Source organism: Pristis pectinata, chromosome 23, assembly GCF_009764475.1.
Source record: "Pristis pectinata isolate sPriPec2 chromosome 23, sPriPec2.1.pri, whole genome shotgun sequence".
Classification (NCBI taxonomy): domain Eukaryota; kingdom Metazoa; phylum Chordata; class Chondrichthyes; order Rhinopristiformes; family Pristidae; genus Pristis; species Pristis pectinata.
In genome coordinates this window covers 34,169,637-34,191,418 of record NC_067427.1, presented here as the reverse complement: position 1 = coordinate 34,191,418, position 21,782 = coordinate 34,169,637, and the positions used below count along the sequence as shown (strand labels likewise).

Genomic DNA, 21,782 nt, shown 5'->3' with positions numbered 1-21,782 from the left:
AAGGTACAAGTTGATGTTTTAGATCGAGACCCTGCATCAGGACTGAGAGAGATAAGGAAAGATTGCCAATATTCAGCTGTATTGGGGGTGGGGGTGCGGGGATGGGAAACTGTGGAGGTGGGGGAAAGGCTGGTAGGTAATAGATGGAACCAGATGAGGAGGGGATGATGGGCAGATGAACCCATCCCCTAGCCCCCCGCCCCCCCCCCCCCCCGACAACTAGTTCTATCCCCTCCTTTCTGGGTCCACCTGTAACCTATCAGTCTCTGTCCCAGCCTCCTACACACTGCTGTACACCAGCAATCTTTCCTCTTCTCTCTCAGTCCTGATGCAGGGTCTCGACTCAAAATGTTGACTTGCACCTTTTGCCATCACAGGTGCTGCTTAACTCAGAGTTCTTTCAGTATTCTATTGTTTGTTTTATATTGAATTACAAAAACGATAAAACTAGAAAGAGGCCTATTTTTTGTTGCTGTTAAAAGTAGGTTTTTATTCATAATGTCACTTGTGGCAAGTGGGAACTATCCTTTTAATGTCGCTGTCATTATCCAACTTAAAGCTTGAACTTCATTTCTTTGCCAACACCCAGGTTTGAGTTCAAGGTAAAATGGAGAGGTGAGAGAACTGGGAGATCTTTATATCAATTGTCCAAGGACATTTGACATATGCAGGTGTAGTTGCAAAGGGGAAGGGGAGGCTGGGGTTTTCTGGCATTTATTGAATCCCACATTGCCAGATGGTATACAGTGTAAATATACTTGAGTGTTTCTGGCCCCAATCTTGCAATTTTACAGGACATTGAACATTGATTTCATTGTGTACAAAATAATGTTCTTTGAACTTTTTTTTTAACTCTGCTCATATACTGCTAATTCCTAGGTTTAATAAACCAAGTTTCTAACTTTTATTTGCCTGTTTCCATTTTTCTCTCTGCCAGCTGTGAAAGTAAACTGCATTGGATCGTGTGGGGTTGCCAACAAAGCAAATGATACAGCCTGGCAGGTGGAAGAGCAGTACTTCAGCAGCACACTCAGTGTTGCCGAGAAGGGTAAGAGTTGTGCTTTGGCTCATTGATTTAAAGGGCTCGAGACAATGGTTTATTTGACTTTTGTTTGGTACTTTCCATTCATGATATTGTTTGTGTATGTTTAATTTCAGAGAGTCTATTAGTATCTTTCTGATGCTGTTGGATTCAAGTGTTTTGGTATCATTGTTTAGACAGGATAAATTTAAAAAATACTTCATTAAAATGTTTTTCAATTGTTTGTGGATGCTGTGTATTTTACTTTTGAGCACATAGTTTAACATCTATTTTGATGTGGTAGAGCAAGGGTTAAATAGTATTGGATGCAATGCTCAAAAATGTAGACTGAGGGCAAGACAACTTGAAAACAGTGAGCTGGATCTTGCTGGCTATTGCCACTTGCTCTGAAAGTTCAGTCACCTGACAATATTAAATGGGCGTTGGAAGAAGGAAATCTGTTCACTCAAAGAAAGAATTGTGTTGATCCATATAATTTCCTATTTGTGCAAAAGCAACACACTCTAGAGTTACCATACAGGTAAAGTTTCAGTTCTGTAATACCTTGTCACATAGTTGTCATTCTGATGCATTAACAATCTCTCATCTTACAGATGTTGCCTGACCTGAGCAGTTTTGGCATTTTCTGTTTATATCACCTATTTAATTTGTTTTGGATGACTGCTTGTTTCAATTCGAATTTTCAGCATGTGGTGAGCATCATTATTGGGGCTTAACCAATCCGTTGCATAAATGGTAGAACACGTATTTCACCAGCTTCTGGTGAACTGCCTGCCCTTGAGAGGACACAACAGTGATTCATCGATTCCTTGGTATATCACTGGATTGCGTAAATAAACCGCCTTTTATTGGAATCCAGGAAATGGCCTTAATTTTTTTTAAATTAGTTACAGTAAGTTGTACTAACTCACACATTCTGAGATGCTGAGATTACAAAACCAAAATAATCTTTGCGAGTGATAAAACTGCATTTATTTGAAAATAATAACCTGTAATACATTTCCTTAGAGCACTATGGTACTAACTTTTTGTTTTGGATATTTGTATCAGTAATACCATACGGTCAAATGGTTTAGAGAGCAAACACAAGCTTGAATATTGAATTACAAAAACCATGAAACTCCCGAGGTCACTTAATCTGCACTTAGGCAGTCCAATCAAAGTCGCAATTCTTCTTTTACTGAGAAACTAGTTAGTGTTTCATTAAGATGATTACTGAAGCATGTTTGAATAGTGTTTGAAGACACCATTGTAGTTAGTTGTGATAAAGCAAGAGTTCAGTAACCTACTAGTGCTTATGGGCCATATACTACCTAATTAATATCAAACATTTTTTGTGCACTGTGTAGTTTAAATCCACAATCCTAGATTTGGTTTGACTGACTTCCTTAAGTAGCTTTTTCATGGATGTTGCTTAAAATGTTAGCACTCTGATAATGAGGTATCCAGAACAGGTTATATACTGTAACTGGCAGTAACAAGTGTAATTAATTTAGCCCACCAGGAAACATCCCTTATTAAAGTACGTTTTCAATTCTTATCTTCAGACTTTATATTCATTTCTAATCAATTAGCAAGGTATACAGTATAGTATTGTGAATATTGTGAAGATGGATCATTCTTTGGGTGAACTATTCCCAACCAGATAAACCTGAGCAATTAAAAGTAAATGAAAATTAAAAGCCGCTGATGCTGTAAAAACAGCAGGTCAGGCAGTATCTTTGAAAGTAGAAGTAAGATTTAAAGTAAACACTTTGTTGGATCTTGTTAAAGGTGAAAGAATGAGGAATGAGTAATGAACTTTGTTTTGATTTGTTTTCAGATGGACAGCATTTTGTACACATTGAGGCTGATATCCATTTTTAAAGCTTGATCAATTTGAATTAATTAAATACAATAAAAAAGTTGTCCTTTTAATGAATTTTGCTCTTTGATCAGAGAATTATTAAATATATGAAAGGAAATCTGGAGGAAGTTATTTATCCCCATTTCTGTGAGTGATGATTTATTTAATTGGAATAGGCAAAAAAAAATGCTTGCCTGTAATGATTAACTATCGTCCTCTCCAAATCTGGCAATCCCTCTTTATTTTCAATATCCATGTGTTTGAACTGATGTCACTCATTTGTTGTTTTCACATCTGTACAGTATTCTGAGTTTCAGGATCAATGTTTTTGCGGAAGTTGATTATAAAAATGGATATTTTTATTTTTAACTTATTCACATTTTTGCATCTGGGCTTTGCTGGCCAGACCAACATTCATTGCTCTTGAACTGTATGGATTACTGGGCCATTTCAGGTGCATTGAAGAATGGACCACATTGGTAAGCCTGGAATCACATAAGCGAGACCAATGAGGATGGCATATTTGCACCCCTGAAGGACATCAGTAAACCAGATGTGTTATTATGACAATCAGGTGTATTTGTGGTGATTTCTGTATAAATTTCAGATTATTAACTGGCTTTAAATTCTAAAACTGCCCTGGTGGAATTTAAACTTTGAGCCCTTCATTGTAGTCTAGCCCTCTGGAACAGTGGTCTAGTAACTTAACTGCTGCACCACTACTGAACCTTTATTTAAAAATTTGCTTCAGCAGTCCATGCTTAGACTAGTGAAAATTAAATTTAAAAAGAAACTATTAGAGAAACAAGAACAAATGTTGGTGTGGGTCCAGATAAGATGATATATTCAAAGCTTGGGTGCCTCCATATGTTAGTTGGATGTTCAGATAGATGAATTGCAGTATTAAACTAATTAGTTTAGAATAAATTGGGCTTGTCCTTTTTAATGTCCTGGGTTAGCTGCTATGGTTTTCTGGACACGAAGTGTTCAATTGATCCCTCCTGTGTGTAGAGGCCAAATCTAGTCACTCTGGTATTGGAAAGTGAGCAACAGCTTGGTAAAGGAACAATGTTATGAAAAACCTCTTTTAGTTGGACAAATGTCATCCACTAGATTAAGTAAATAAATTCACTATCGAGTATGATATTTGCACAAAAGCATTCAAAGGTTAATGCATGTATTTTCTACATGGTGCTGGTGGGATTATGCTGATATCTCACACATCCTTTTTTTCATGTTGGCTGCAATCGTCATCTGATTTAGCAGTAAGTCCTTGATTTTAAAGATCATTACACCCAGTTTACAACTGAGCAATTGGTTCCCATGTAACTTGTGGTGATCAAGGATTACAATATATTTTGTGACGCATTGTCATCAGGTAGCCTTCAGGCACTTCCTACCATGTGAAATTGGTGATACCTGGCATTTGTGAAAATATGTTGGAAAGGTTGAGCACCTTCAGGCAATGAGAGGAAAAACTAGGAGGAGAAGCGAGAATAAATCAGCAAATGGTTTGATCTTTGTTTAAAGGACATCAATCAATCCCACATGATGGATGTGTTAGAAGGTTAGATGGTTGAAGTCTCATTCATAGTCCCTACAGGATGTCATCAATCCACCTATTCTGCGATGAGTTAAATAAAATTCAAATGACAGGGTCCTGCATGGTAGGCTGGTCTGGAAGGTTAGATCACATGGGAACCAGGGTGAGCTAGTCAATTGGATACAGAATTTTGTTTGGTGGAATCAGTGATACTGGAGGGCTGTCTTTCAGATTGGAAGCCTCTGACCAGTGGTGTGTTGCAGAGATTGCTGCTAAACCCACTGTTGTTTTTCATATGTGTTAACAATTTCGATGAGAAAGTAGGTGGCATGGTTAGTAAGGTTGCAGATGATATAGTGGACAGAGAAGGTTGTCTGAGGTCACAACAGGACCTTGATCAACTGGGAAAGTGGTAAAGGAAGAGCAGGTGGGATTTAACTCAGGCAAGTGCAAAGTGATGCATTTTGGGAAGTTAAACCGGGGCATTACATACACACTGAATCGCAGCGCCCTGCAGAGACTTGTACAACAGAGAAACCCAGGCGTACAAGTGTATAGTCCCCTGAAAATGGTGACACAGGTAGACAGGATTATAATGGAGGCCTGTAGCCTGCTTGTCTTCTTCAGTCAGGGCGTCGAGTGCAAGGGTTAAGACAGGACATTGGTGAGATCTCACTTGGAATATTGCATGTGGTTCTGGTCACCATGTAAGAGAAAGATGTAATTAAGCTAGAGTGCGTGCAGAAAGATTCACAAGGATTGGTGGGACTGGAGGGCTTCAGTTATAAGGAGAGACTGGAAAGGCTGGGACTGTTTTCCCTGGAGTCAAGGAGACGGAGGGGCAACCTTGTGGAGGTTTATAAAATCATGAGGGGCATAGATAAGGTGGTCACAGTCTTTCCCCCAAGGTAGGCAAGTCTAAAACTAGAGGTCATTGCTTTAAGTGAGAGGGGAAAGATTTAAACGGGACCTGAGGGGCAACTTTTTCACACACAGGACGGTGGGTATATGGAATGAGCTGCCAGAGGAAGTGGTAGAGGCGGATACAATTACAATGTTCAAAAGATGTTTGGACAGGTACATGGTTTGGAAAGAGGGATATGGGCCAAACGCTGGCAAATGGGACTCGTAGGCACCTTGGTCGACATGGATGAGTTGGGCTGAAGGGCTTGTTTCTGTACTGATAACTATGACTCTCTTTAGATCACAGAGAATGATATTATGTGCCAAACATAGCATCTGTAATATCTGATTTTAATTGTAGAGTACTGATATGCAAGAACAGGCAGGAGTTCCATGTGTCACTTTCTGTAATTAGGATTGCCAAACAAATTTGGAGGTGCTGGGATTCTTGCCTGTAAATCTATTTTAATTGTAATTGTTTACCTTCAGTATCAGATCTCAAGGGGATAATTAGCTGGTATGTTTTGTAAATAAATGTTTTAATGAGGAAGCTAATTAATCTGTTTATCCTGAAATTGGAATTTGTCCAGATCTTTTGCACTGAATCTTTTGTGTGAAGTTTTTGAAATTTGTACAGCTAACCAATGTAATACAGTTTGATCCTCTACTGTGAGCTTATTCACTTTAGATTGTTGGATGTTAAAAACTTGTAACAGTTTATATTTGTTAAAGATAATGAGTGCCTTATTTATTTTGCAATTTTAGCAAGAATTACAGTTTGCTTTTTAATTCACCAAATTTATGTCCACAGAAATTCAGCACTTTGGGACTCATTTTTAAAATAACATGTTCATTATTACTAAGATGAAAACCCATATCTGTGCATCTGTATTATATCACTGTATCAGAGTGAGTTAGGCAGATTATCTACTTTATTTGTTCCACTCCCCATTTGTTCTTTCCATTCTGCTTGATTCTTTTTGCAGCATTCTTCAATTTGTTTAGCTTCCTGAGAGAGTCTGCTGGAAATTGTCTTCTTGGTTGGTTCCTGAAAATAGAATTCTGATCACTGATGTAAGCCAAGTGTCGAGGTAGTTTTGGAAAGGGGTAAGGGTTAAGGTCCTAAACTGAATGAAGGCTGATTTCAATAACGTAAAGGCAGGACCTGGCAAAAGTCAATTGGGAGCAGCAGCTTGCAGGTAGAAAAACATCCAACAAGTTAGAGTTCAGGGCCGACATACCCATAAGAGTGAAAGACAAAGATGGCAAGATGAGGGAATTCTGCTTGGCGAAGGATATTGGGGGTTTGATGAAAAAAGAAGTGACAGGACCTTGGAAGAAAAGGAGAGGGAAAATGACAGGTGTATGTGAATGAAGGGCAGCAGGAAGCCAGTGAGTGTTACGGCAGCTGCAGGGAAATTATTGGAAAACATTTCAAGAGACAAGATTTATTTATACTTGGAAAGGCAGGGATTGATTAGGGATAGTCAGCATGGCTTTGTGCATAGGAAATCCCATCTCACCACTTTGAATTTTTGAAGAAGAACTCAGCATATTGAAGAAGGCAGTACATTCGATGTCGTCTGTGGCGACTTTCATAAGGCCTTTGACGAGGTCCTGCGTGGTAGGCCGATCTGAAAGGTTGGAGCCCATGGGATCTAACACAAGCTGGCAAATTGGGTCCAAATTTGGATTGGTAATAGGCAAAGGGTGGAGGGTTGTTTCTCTGTTTGCAAGTCTGTGGCCAGTGGTGTACTTCAAGGATTGGTGCTGAAACCATTGATTTTTGTGATACGCATTAATGACTTGGATTTGAATGCAGGAGGTATGAGTAGTAGTTTTGTGGATTATACAAAAATTTATGGTGTTGTAGACAATGACGAGGATTGTCAGATTCAGATTCAAATTAGTTTATTGTCATATACACCAGGGTACAATGAAAGTCCTTGTTTGTGTGAAGTTCACAGATTATACATTGTAACAATAAATAAAGTACAAACCTTGTAGTGCAATCTGAAGTAGTGTAAAAAGAAATGCTAAAGTGACAAGAGCAGAAGAACCATAGAACAATACAACACAATACAGGCCCTTCAGCCCACCATGTTGTGCCAACCTTTAAACCTTGCCGAAGACTATCCACCCCCTTCCTCCCACATATCCCTTTATTTTAAATTCCTACAATCTCTTGAACTTGACCAACGTATCAGCCTCCACCACCACCCCAGGCAGCGCATTCCACGCCCCAACCACTCTCTGGATGAAAAACCTCCCTCTGATACCTCCCTTGAACTTCCCACCCATTGCCTTAAGGCCATGCCCTCTTGTATTGAGCATTGGTGCCCTGAAAGGGTGCTGGCTATTGACTCTATCTATTCCTCTTAATATTTTGTATACCTCTATCATGTCTCCCCTCATCCTCCTCCTCTCCAATGAGTAAAGCCCAAGCTCCTTTAGTCTCTCCTCATAATCCATACTCTCTAATCCAGGCAGCATCCTGGTAAATCTGCTCTGCACCCTTTCCAACGCTTCCGCATCCTTCCTATAATGAAGTGACCAGAATTGGACACAGTACTCCAAGTGTGGTCTAATCAGAGTTTTGTAGAGCTGCATCATTACCTCGTGGCTCTTAAACTCGATCCCATGACTTATGAAAGCTAACATTCCATAAGCTTTCTTAACTACCCTATCCACCTGTGAGGCAACTTTCAGTGATCTGTAGATATGAACCCCCAGATCCCTCTGCTCCTCCACACTGCCCAGAATCCTGTCATTAACCTTGTACTCTGCTTAGGAGTTTGTCTTTCCAAAGTGTACCACCTCACACTTCTCTGGATTGAACTCCTTCTGCCACTTGTCAGCCCAGCTCTGCATCCTATCAATATCCCTCTGTAAGCTTCGACAGCCCTCCACACTATCCACAACACCACCGACCTTTGTGTCGTCTGCAGACTTGCAAACCCTTCCTCCCTCTCATCCAAGTCATTAATAAATATCACGAAAAGTAGAGGTCCCAGAACCAATCCCTGTGGGACACCACTAATCACAGCCCTCCAATCCGAATGCACTCCCTCCACCACAACCCTCTGCTTTCTACAGGCAAGCCAATTCTGAATCCACACGGCCAAGCGTCCCTGGATCCCTTGGCCTCTGACCTTCTGAAGAAGCCTACCATGTGGAACCTTGTCAAACGCCTTGATAAAATCCATGTAGACCACATCTACTGCACTACCCTCATCAATCTTCCTGGTCACCACCTCAAAGAACCCTATCAGGCTTGTGAGGCAAGATCTTCCCTTCACAAAGCCATGCTGGCTGTCCCTAATTAGTCTATGATTCTCTAAATGCTCATAGATCCTATCTCTTAAAATCCTTTCCAACAGCTTGCCCACCACAGACGTAAGGCTCACTGGTCTGTAATTCCCTGGACTATCCCTACTACCTTTTTTGATTAAGGGGACAAAATTTGCCACCCTCCAATCCTCCGGTACCATTCTCATGGACAACGAGGACTCAAAGATCCCAGCCAACGGTTCAGCAATCTCCTACCTTGCCTCGCAAAGCAGCCTGAGGAATATTCCGTCAGGCCCCGGGGACTTACCTGTCCTAATATTTTTAACAGCTCCAACACATCGTCTCTCTTGATATCTACGTGCTCTGGAACACTAACCTTACCAACACTGTCCTCAGCATCATCAAGACCCCTCACCTTGGTGAATACTGAAGAGAATTATTCATTGAGAAGCTCACCCACTTCCACAGCTTCCAGGCACATCTTCCCACCTTTGCCTCTAATCGGACCTACCTTCACTCTCGTCATCCTTCTGCTCTTCACGTATGAGTAAAAAGCCTTGGGATTCTCCTTAACCCTACTCGCCAAAGCCTTTTCATGTCTCCTTCTGGCTCTCCTCAGCCCCTTCTTAAGTTCCTTCCTTACTATACCTTCCTCACGAGCCCTATCTGATCCTTGCTGCTTACACCTTATGTATGCTGCCTTCTCCCTAACTAGTTGTTCCACCTCCCTTGTCACCTATGGTTCCTTCACCCTGCCATTCTTTCTCTGCCTCACCGGGACAAATTTATCCCTAACATCCTGCAAGAAATCCCTGAACATCGACCACACCTCCACAGTACCTTTCCCTTCAAAAATGTCATCCCAATTTACACTCTCAAGTTCTAGCCTTATAGCCTCATAATTTGCCCTTCCCCAATTAAATATCTTCCCGTCCTCTCTGCTCCTATCCTTGTCCATGACAAGGCTAAACGTTATGGAGCAGTGATCACTGTCCCCCAAATGCTCACTCACTGAGAGATCTGTCACCTGACCAGGTTCATTACCTAATACTAGATCTTAATATAACCAATAGTTAAAAATACAAGAACGTGGCAGCACCACCAGGAAGAGGGTGTGAAAGAGGTGTTTGGTAATGGGGAAAGAAGCTGTTCTTAAGTATGGACGTCATGGTTTTCAAGCTCTTGTATCTTCTCCCAGAAGGTAGAATAGATAAAAGGGAATGACAGGGTTGCAGGCATTCACTTTGCATTACAACATAGAACCATAGAACACTCCAGCACAGAAAACAGGCCATTCAACCCTTCTAGTCTGTGCTAAAGCGTTATTCTGCTAATCCCACTTACCTGCACCCAGTCCAGAACCCTCCAGACTTCTCCCGTCCATGTATCTATCTAATTTATTCTTAAAACTTAAGAGTGAGCCTGCATTTACTACATCAGATGGCAGCCCATTCCACACTCGCACCACTCTGAGTGAAGAAGTTCCCCCTAGTGTTCGCCCTAGACCTTTCCCCTTTCACCCTAAAGCCATGTCCTCTCGTACTTATCTCTCCTAATCTAGGTGGAAAGAGCTAGATTAAAGAGCTACTCACATTAACTCTGTCAATGCCCCTCATAATTTTGTAAACCTCTATCAAATATCCTGTCATTCTTCAACACTCCAAGGAATAAAGTCCTAACCTGTTCAGTCTTTCCCTGTAACTCAACTCCTGAAGACCCGGCAACATTCTAGTAAATCTCCTCTGCACTCTTTCCATAGAAGAACCATAGAACAATATGGAGCAATACAGGCCCTTTGGCCTACCATGTTGTGCTGCCCTTCAAACCACACCTATGACTATCTAACCCCTTCCTCCCACATATCCCTCTAACTTAAATTCCTCCATATGCTTATCTAACAATCCCTTGAACTTGTCCAATGTATCAGCCTCCACCACCACCCCAGGCAGCGCACTCCATGCACCAACCACTCTCTGGGTAAAAAACCTCCCTCTGACATCACCCTTGAAATTCCCACCCAATACCTTAAAGCCATGTCCTCTTGCTTTGAGCATTGGCGCCCTGGGAAAGAGGCGCTGGCTGTCCACTCTATCTATTCCTCTCAATATCTTTTATACCTCTATCATGTCTCCCCTCATCCTCCTCCTCTTCAATGAGAACAGCCCTAGCTCCTTTAATCTCTCCCCATAATCCATACTCTCCAATCCAGGCAGCATCCTGGTAAATCTCCTCTGCACCCTTTCCAACACCTCCACATCCTTCCTATAATGAGGCGACCAGAACTGGACACAGTACTCCAAGTGTGGCATAACCAGAATTTTGTAAAGCTGCATCATCACTTCGCGGCTCTTAAACTCGATCCCCCGATTTATGAAAGCTAACATCCCATAGGCCTTCTTAACTACTCTATCCACCTGTGAGGCAACTTTCAGTGATCTGTGGATATGAACCCCCAGATCCCTCTGCTCCTCTACACTGTCCAGAATCCTGCCATTTACCTTGTACTCTCCCTTGGAGTTTGTCCTTCCAAAGTGTACCACCTCACACTTCCCTGGATTGAACTCCATCTGCCACTTGTCAGCCCAGCTCTGCATCCTATCACTATCCCTCTGTAAGCTTCGACAGCCCTCCACACTATCCACAATACCACCGACCTTTGTGTCGTCTGCAAACTTGCAAACCCTTCCTTCCCCTCATCCAAGTCATTAATAAATATCACAAAAAGCAGAGGTCCCAGAAACAATCCCTGTGGGACACCACTAATCACAGACCTCCAATCTGAATGCACTCCCTCCACCACAACCCTCTGCTTTCTACAGGCTAGCCAATTTTGAATCCACACGGCCAAGCTTCCCCGGATCCCTTGGCCACTGACCTCCTGAAGAAGCCGACCATGCGGAGCCTTGTCAAACGCCTTGATAGAATCCATGTAGACCACATCCACTGCACTACCCTCATCAATCTTCCTGGTTACCACCTCAAAGAATCCTATCAGGCTTGTGAGGCAAGATCTTCCCTTCACAAAACCATGCTGGCTGTCCCTAATCAGTCCATGTTTCTCCAAGTACTTATAGTTCCTATCTCTTAGAATTCTTTCCAACAGCTTACCCACCACAGATGTAAGGCTCACTGGTCTGTAATTCCCTGGACTATCCCTACTACCTTTTTTGAATAAGGGGACAACATTCGGCACCCTCCAATCCTCCGGTACCATCCCCGTTGACAACGAAGACTCAAAGATCCTGACCAATGGTTCAGCAATCTCCTCCCTCGCCTCACGAAGAAGCCTGGGGAATATTCCATCAGGCCCCGGGGACTTACCTGTTCTAATATTTTCTAACAACTCCAACACATCCTCTCTCTTAATATCAACTTAATATCTCTTAATATTAATTTCAATCTTACTGATATCCTTCCTATAGTTAGGTGACCAGAACTGCACACAATACTCCAAATCTGGCCGCACCAATGATTTATACAACCTCACCATAACATCCCAACTCCTATACTCAATACTTGATTTATGAATGCCAGGATGCCAAAAGCCTTGTTTACAACCCTGTCTACCTGTGATGCTACTTTCAGGGAATTATGTATCTGAACTCCCAGATCCCTTTGTTCCTCCGCACTCCTCAGTGCCCTACCATTTACAGTGTACGTCCTACCTTGATTTGTCCTTCCAAAATACAACACCTCACACTTGTCTGCATTAAATTCCATCTGTCATTTTCTGGCCCATTTTTCCAGTTGGTCCAGATCCCTCTGCAAGCTTTGAAAGCCTTCCTCGCTGCCCACTACACCTCCAATCTTAGTGTCATCAGCAAACTTGCTGATCCAGTTTACCACATTATCATCTAGATCGTTGTTATAGACAACAAACAACAATGGCCCCAGCACAGATACTGAGGCACACCACTAGTCACAGGCCTCCAGTCTGAGAAACAATTATCCAGTACCACTCTGTCTTCTCCTACACAGCCAATTTCGAATCCAGTTTACAACCTTGCCATGGATGCCGAGTGAACTAACCTCCCATGTGGGACCTTGTCAAAGGCCTTACTAAAGTCCATGTAGACAACATCCACAGCCTTTCCTTCATCTACTTTCTTGGTAACCTCCTCAAAAAACTCTACAAGATTCATTAAATGTGATCTGCCACGCACAAAGACATGCTGACTATCCTTAATCAGCCCTTGGCTGTCCAAATACTTGTATATCTGGTCTCTCAGAACACCTTCCAATAATTTACCTACTACTGATGTCAGGCTCACCGGCCTGTAATTACCTGGTTTACTTTTAGAGTTTTTTTTAAACAACGGAACCTCCAGTCCTTTGGCACCGCACCCGTGGCTAAGGACATTTTAAATATATCTGCCAGGGCCCCTGCAATTTCTACACTAGTCTCTCTCAAAGTCCAAGGAAGTATCTTGTCAGGCCCAGGGGATTTATCTACCTTTATTCGCTGTAAAGCAGCAAGCACTTCCTCCTCTTTAATCTCTATATGTTCTGTGACACTACTGCTTGTTTCTCTTCCTTCCATATCCACTATGCCCGTTTCCTGAGTAAATACTGATGTAAAAAAACTGTTTAAGATCTCCCCGATCTCCTGAGGCTCCATACATAGACAACCACTCTGATCTTCTCGGGGACCAATTTTGTCCCTTACTATCCTTTTACTTTTAATATACATGTCGAAACCCTTTGGGTTTACCTTCACATTATCTGCCAAAGCAACCTCATGTCTTCTTTTTGCCTTCCTGATTTCCTTTTTTAGTATTTTCTTACATTTTCTATACTCTTCAAGTACCTCATTTGTTCCTAGTTGCCTATACCTGCTATACACCTCTCTCTTTTCCTTAACCAGAGCACCAATATCCCTTGAAAACCAAGGTTCCCTATGCCTGATAACTTTGCCTTTAATCCTGGCAGGAACATGCAAACTCTGCACTCTCAAAATTTTGCCTTTGAAGGCCTTCCACTTACTGAGCACATCCTTGCCAGAAAACAACTTATCCCAATCCACTCTTCCCAGATCCTTTCTCATTTCCACAAAATTTGCCTTTCTCCAATGTAGAACCTCAACCCGAGGACCAGACCTGTCCTTATCCATAATTAACTTGAAACTAATGACATTATGGTCACTGGACCCAAAATACTCACCTACACATACTCCTGTCACCTGACCCGCTGGTTCCCTAATAGGAGATCAAGTATTGCATTCTCTCTTGTTGGTACCTCTATATATTGATTTAGAAAACTTTCCTGAACACATTTGACAAATTCCAAGCCATCCAGCCCTTCCACAGTGTAGGAGTCCCAGTCAATCTGTGGAAAGTTAAAATCCCCTACTATTACAACTTTCTGTTTCTTACATCGGTCTGCTATCTCACTACAGATTTGTTCCTCCAATTCTCTCTGACTATTGGGTGGTCTATAATACAACCCTATTAGCATGGCCACACCTTTCCTATTCCTCAGCTCCACCCATATGGCCTCAGTAGACGAGCCTTCTGGGCTGTCCTGTCTATGCACGGCTGTGATATTTTCCCTGACTAGTAATGCCGCTCCTCCCCCTTTCATCCCTCCCCCTCTATCACGTCTGAAACCTGCTCGAGACCCGCTGCTCCAACTGCTCCCGGGCCGTTCCTGTAAGGGAAAAGTCCGTGCAAAAACACACAACTGTTTAAATAATCAGCCCCTACCTGTTTGAGACACGCTGCTCCAACTGCTCCCGGGCCACTCCCGTAAGGGAAAAGGAAAACATGAAATTGATCAGATAGAAACTTGTGCTGAGCAACGTCAGATTGAATTTAATCCTGACAAGTGTGAATAATGCACTTTGGAAGATTAAGTAAGGGTAAGACATGGACAATAAATGGGAGGACTCTACTGTGTGTTGATGAACAGAGGAAGCCTGGGGTATGTCCATAGATCCCTGAAAGTGGCAGCACAGGTAGATGAGGTGATGAAAGTGAAGAAGGCATATGTGATGCTTACCTTCAGTATCCATGGCCGAGAGTATAAGATGAGGGGAATCATATCACTGTTTAATAAAACATTGGTTAGGCCACACCTTGTGTGATGTTCTGGTCACCACACTGTAGGAAGGATGTGACTGTGCTGGAGGGGGTGCAGGGAACATTCACCAGTATGTTGCCTGGATTGGAGCATTTCATCACAAAGAGAGATTGGACAGGGTGTGTTTGTTTTCCCTGGAGTGGAGGAGGCTGAGGGGTCCCTGATAGATGTACACAAAATTATTAGTTGTCTAAAACAAGTGGGTGTAGTTTTAAACTGAGAAATCATAGGTTTAGAGGGGATCTGAGGAGGTTTCCCCACAGTTGGAATCTGCAATGTGCTGTCTGAGGTGGTGGTGCGGGCAGGTACTCTCAACAACATTTCAGGAGCATTGAGATGGACATTTGAATGGTGAGGCACAATAGGCTACCGGCCAAATGTAGGTTAATGGGAGTGGTGGGTCAAAGAGTCTGTTTCTGTGCTGTATAACTCTACGACTCTGATCCCCAGAGGCAAGTTTGCGAATCATCTGTTGAGCAGAGTTGCTTTCCACGGATTGTATTTTTATGGAATGACCAACACAGTGTTCAACAACACTTCGAATAGGTTTTGATAGCATTTTCTAAGGGAATTGAGCAAAACACCCCTTAGAGATTTTTGAAGCAATTAACTCTATTTTGAAATCTATAGTTTTGCTGAAGTTATATTACTGTCATTAAATTCTAGGTTTATAACTCAGGTCATGTAAATGGCCTATGTCTATACAGTTGTTTTCTCATTTGTATCTGGAAGAGCTACAGTAAAACTGCAATAATCCTGCATACCCGGTGTTTGGTTCAGCTAGACTGGCATATTTTCCAGACTACTGGATGTTATTCCTGTTAAAACCCCAACGTGCTTTAAGTTCACGTTTTTTGGATGTTACAGAGTAACGTAACTAATTTTTCCATGAACCAGGAAGTTTAAAGAATGCGAGGGAATGGAGCCCAGCTGTGTTCGCAGGGAGTGCAGGAAATATTACATGTGAGCCAGATGCTGAGCTATTGAGACTTACGAAGTCAAAGTGGACTATTGGAGTTTTACTGTACATTGTGTCTCCTGTCAGTACCTTTGGTGCAGCCAAAAAGGTGTCAGTCTTATGAGCCTCTTAAAACCAAACACTTCTGTCATTCTCAATATATTAATGCACTTTGAAGTTAGAATGCATTGGCCTTGAGATCATTGATGTGAGGTTTGGAGAACTTGTTTTAAATTATACCCAAATGAGCTTGATATTATCCATTTCCTTGCTTAAACTTCTTAACAATAACATTACATTCAATGAATAGGCAGTAGCCACATCCAGAATCTTATCATCTTCCACCATTTGCAATGATTCATTGTGTGTATACATCCTGTCCCAGTGCGTGTAACCCTCCCTTCACCTTGCTTGAGTCTGGTTTCTTAATAAATGCTGATTCTTTTGAATGCTTGGACCCTTAGTTTGAGATAACTTCAAAATGCTCTGCGTGCAGTAGATAGTGGTAACAGCAAATGCAGGGCCTAAGCCTGACCCTTATCATTAATCACCTTCTGATTTCTATTGCCAAGCTATTGGCATTTGTCATTAATTTGAGTTTATCTCTAAAAACTTCAATCACAATTTCATTAGATAGCTTGTGAAAATTAAAATATTTCATTTGGATTGTAAAGGATGTCCTTTCCTACTACAGTGTTAAAGGTCTTTGTTCATTTGAGATTTTCAGATGACTGATTCTTTCAGCATCTTTACTGGTTACTTTCTTCAAGTCTTGGGTACTTGTGCAACCTGATTAACTGGGGTAAGCATGTAGCAGCATATGCCTGGAGCAGAGAGAAGGTGCTGCCTTTAACAGTATGTTCACATGAATATTGCTTATTTCAGAATATTGTACCTTTTTCTTCTTCCTTACAGCATGGTTGTGAAGAACCTCTTTCTCTCCATTAATAAGTGATCAAGGGGTTTTCACTCCACAATTCTGTCAAACTATTGATTCTGTTGCTTCCATTGATTTATGCTTCTCATAATCGTACACCTCCATCAGGTCACCCCTCAGCCACCTTTGCTCCAGGGAAAACAAGCCCAGCCTGTCTAATCTCTCACCATAACTAAAGCCATCCAATCCAGGCAACATCCTGTGAATCTCCTCTGCACTCCACAGCACAACCACATCTTTCCTCCCGTGTAGTGACCAGAACTGCATACGGTACTCCAAGGGTGGCCTAACCAGTGTTAACTCAAAAAGTTGCAACATAACATGCCAACTCTATATTCAGTTCCTCGACCAATGAAGGCAAGCATGCAATATGCCCTTTTCACCACCCTATTCACCGGTGTTGCCATTTAGTCAATGAGGATACTGTTACTGTGCGAGTTCTGCAGACTGTTTTCCCATTGTAAATGCTGGAAGGTAGAGAGGAGATGACATTTTTTATGTTGAAGCAAGGTATGACACAAATCACATTTTTGCCAAATATCAGTGTAAATTACCTTTGGGAGACATTGTTGGACAATGGTGTCCAGCTGTGCGGAAATTTGGGAGGTGATGCACATGGTGTCCACAGAAGTCTATACTTGCTGTCTCTTGGCGGGGGTCAGGGGGGGAGGGAGCACATGGAACTGCCAATAATTCTTATGAAAAAGTCTCTGGCAAAGATTTATTCTGACCAAATTACAAACACTCCATCTGCTTTCACTTAATCCAGCTTTGATTTTTACCCTGAAATATCTTGGAATACAGTGTTTAAGTTGAAGCTAAATTGAGGCTGGGTAGTAATAGAATGCAGAAGAGATTCACTAGCATGTTGCCTGGAATGGAGGGCTATAGTTATAAGGAGAGATTAAATGGACTGGTTTATTCTCACTGGGACGTAGGAGGCTAAAGGGTGACCTTCTATAAAATTGTGGGGGGCGTAGACAGGATAGACAATCGGTGTCATTTTCCCAGGGCAGGGGGAGAGGAGAGAAATTTAAAGGAGATCTGAGGGATAGGTTTTTCCCCACAGAGGGTGGTGAATAGCTGGAACGATCGGACAAAGGAGGTGGTAGAGGCATTTAAAATTACAAAGTTTAATAGGCTTTTGGAAAGGTACTTGGATAGGAATGGCATATGGGACTAATGCAAGCAAATGGGGTTAGCGTAGATAGGTGTCATGGTCAGCATGGATGAAGTGGGGTGTAAGGGCCCATTTCTGTGCTGTATGATTCTCTGGTATATCAGTGAAGAGGGAGGGCAGGCCTACATTGTGGCTAGTGAGCAGAATTGTGCTATTTCTTTGGGGCCAATACCTTTTTGTTAGGTTGGGGTGGGGTAGTGCTGTTAAATGGCTGCTGTAGGTTTTTACATGTAGTGAATTTTTTTTTGTGTGTGAAAAATGGCCAGAAGTAAACTCAATATAAACATTGCCACTTCAGTGAAAATGACATCAAATCCAGAAATCTTCTGGAAATAACAGAAGCTGTAGAGCAGCATTAACGGTTGAACTGCCTTTTAAAATGTGAATTTTTTTTTTGTTTTGACATACAATATGGACTCCAATTTCCAATTTGGAATCCATTATGTTTTAAGTGGAAGTAACAATACATATTTTTGTTCATGGGTTTCCATGGAAATTTTAAAGAACAGTTTTTGCTAAGGCTGCTGTATTGGGATATTCAGTTTCACATTTCAGTAAGACACTGATAGTTGTTCGAGAGCTGTTTGTTTCTTGTTGCCTTGACATTTTTGTCATTGCAGCTGATGCTGTCGGGCAAATGTGGTTCACTGTGTCGCATGATAAGCATACACAGTTTGTGCAACATCATTTACAGAGCACAGCACGACATTGAAATGAATGTTCCACCAGTGGCTCCCTGTAAGCAGCGTGTGGGAGTCCAATACACCCAAATAAATCTTTATCTCTTCTCCCTTGGATAAGAAACAATAGTTCCATTATAGATTCTTTGTGTGGGAATGTTCAAATAATAGTGTTACTGCATTGTTTGCATTTCCATTCCAGTACTCTTTGGAATAGATTCACCTCAAAACTCAAACAAATTTATGTTTGTTCATGTTTAAAATTTTGGAATGGAATGTGGATGTGAATGTACCACTTGTGGCGGAAGTGGTATCTCTGGTTCCATTGCAATTCACCTTTTATGCAGTCAATTAACTTCTCTCCACTGGTGGAAGCTTTAGATAGTGTAGTAAGTAGATATTCAAAAAAGGAAAATCAAAGAGGAGTTTATTGTCACATGCACAAGTACATGTATGCACAGGCGCAAAGAAAATCTTACCTGCAGCAATATCACAGGCACATCAGAGATACAGCATTCACAAGAAAAACATAAACTACACACAATTTTTTTTACAAGAAAGAAGCATAATTAAAGCAAAAAAATGTCCTTTTTAGTGCAAAGTGATCAAAGTGGCCATAGTGTTGCTAAACTGTAGTAATTAGACATGCTGGTTGGTTCAAGATCTGAATGGTTGAAGGGAAGTAGCTGTTCTTGAACCTGGTGGTGTGGGACTTCAGGCTTCTGTATCTCTTGCCTGATGGTAGCAGCGAGAAGATGGCATGGCCCAGATGGTGGGGATCTTTTATGATGGATGTTGTCTTCTTGAGGCAGCACCTCCTGTAGAAACTACCAATGGTGGATGTGATGTACTGGACAGACTCAACTACTCTCTGTAGCTTCTTACGTCCCTGCGCATTTGAATTGCTGTCCCAGACCATGATGCATCCAGTCAGGATACTTTCAACAGTACACCTGTAGAAGTTAGACTGTTCAGTGACATGCTGAACCTCCTTAACCTTCTAAGACAGCGTAGACTCTGGCTCGCCTTCCTTGTGATTGCTTTACAGCACCAGCGACCTGGGTTCAAATCCAGCCGCTGCCTGTAAGGAGTTTGTACGTTCTCCCCGTGTCTGCGTGGGTTTCCTCCGGGTGCTCTGGTTTCCTCCCACATTCCAAAGGCGTACGGGTTAGGAAGTTGTGGGCGTGCTGTGTTGGTGCCAGAAGCATGGCGATACTTGCGGGCTGCACCCAAAACACTACGCAAGAAGATGTATTTCACTGTGTGTTTCGATGTACATGTGACTAATAAAGATATCTATGTGCTGGGCCAGCATAAGTAGATGTGTATATTTGAAAATCTGCACGCTGAGCTGGGAGTCCAATAATTTTTCTTTGATTACCCATTGTTCTCTTGTGGGTCTTTATGATACTTCCTCATGACTATTCTTCCCACTTCAGAGACGTACAAGCAGGATCCTGAGGAGCATTGATGTACAGAGAGATCTTGGGGTGAAAGTTAGCCGGGGCAGGGAGGTTATGGTGCATCTTTAGAAAACATTGATTGGGCCACAGCTATAATACGATGTGCAGTTCCGGTTGCCTTCCTACAGGATGGATATGATTGCACTAGAGAGAGTGCAGATAGGATCCACCAGGATGTTGCCTGAGATGAAGTTACGAGGAGGGACTGGATAGGTTGGGTTTGTTTTCCTTGAAGTGGAAGAGGCTGAGGGAGGGATCTGATAGAGGTACGCAGAATTATGAGGACAGATAGGAAACTTTTCACCATTGCAGAAGTATCTAAAATTAGAGGGCATAGGTTTAGGGTAAGTGGTGAGAGAAGACCTGAAGAACTTTTTCACCAGGGTGGTTGAAATCTGGGAGACACTGTCTCTGTGTGGGTGGCAGAGTTAGTTCTTTAATGTTGTGAGATTATCTATCCAGATGATCACTTGAAACACTAAGACATAGAAGGCAATGGACCGAGTGCTGGTAAATGGGATTAGTACAGCTAGGTACTTGAGACTTGACATGGTCATTTTTGAACTAAAGGCCCTTTTTTGTGCTGAATATCTCTACAACTCTAAATCTCACTTAAGGATTAGGTTGGGTACATGACACATTGCTAAAGGAATGTTATCATAGCTTTGTGAGTAAAATGTCATTTGAGACTCAGCCATTCTCATCTTTTATCAGTAATTGGCTCAACTTCAAGGGTTCTACAACTGATAAATAGCCTGTTGCTGCTTATGCTCTTTGGGACTGCTCCAATGCTATCAAGTTTCAGAACAAATGAAATGATGAAAGCATTAGTCTTAAACCAAGAAAATAATGTTACTCCCATGGTTCATCTGTTCATAGATGCCATTCAATGCACCAGCAACATGTAAGGATATTGCCTGTACATGATAATTGAAGTTGGCTCAGCCAATAATCATCTAACATTTGTTATAAAACCCCATTGAATAGGCAATCATGAAGTCTCTGCAGCATCTGAAGATTTTTTTTAGGGTCATGTTTTCCGTCATTATATGGCAAGCGTTGTCCCAATACCTCCAATAACTTCCTGTCAAGTTCCAAGACTGTTTAACACTTCAGTGTGCACAGATTAAATTTTGTACTGGTTCTGATAAAAGGTGCGTCTGACTTCCCTGAAATCAGGAATTTTCAGATTATCCAAATAAATATCCTGGAGACATCAGATGGTGGAACTTGGAGCAAAAACGAGCTGCTCAAGGGAAGTGGACAGTCAATGTTTCGGATCTAGACTGGAATAGATAAATATCCTGTTGTGTCCAAGGAGAAGGAGCATCCATTGGAAGAGTAAACTGAAGAACAGTTTACCCCAGGAATTGATCTCCTGTTCTTGCAGACCCAGATTTCTGGAGTTTAACACTGAACACCATTGCTCTGTGAAGCTGAGAAGTAATACTAAAGGAATTCCTTCAGCTGTCACCTTGTTTGTTGTCTCTTGTCAAAACTGTAGTAGGAAATCTGTGACAGATGCCATTGCCACTTTGAATGTGGACAGAATATAGAGTTACATCGCTAGCTTTGTAAGTCTTCGTTATCCAGCCCACAGCAAACAAGTTGGTAATAAACTATGTTGTGAATGTGAAATCTCCTCGGGATGATCAAACCCATTAGAGTTGCACAGCATGAAAACAGGCCCCTCAGCCCATCATGTCTGTACCAGCCGCCAACTACCTGTGTAAAAACTAATTTTGTTTTTAGTGCTCAGCCTGTGCCTGCCTTTCTCACAGTTTTCTGGTGCCATTAATGTGGGAGAGTACCTACCGTCACCACTCTCCTCACTACTCGGAGGAATCAAAAAGACTACACT

General features: G+C 41.9%; 1 protein-coding gene across 1 annotated transcript in view; it reads left to right on the top strand.

The window, feature by feature from the left end:
• LOC127582151 (arrestin domain-containing protein 1-like) overlaps positions 1-21,782 on the top strand; it is a 95,366-nt gene that overhangs the window by 27,884 nt on the left and 45,700 nt on the right. Inside the window, exon 2 of the mRNA XM_052037200.1 lies at positions 938-1,048. Coding sequence (XP_051893160.1) covers positions 938-1,048 — 111 coding nt within the window. The remainder of the gene's footprint in view (positions 1-937; positions 1,049-21,782) is intronic.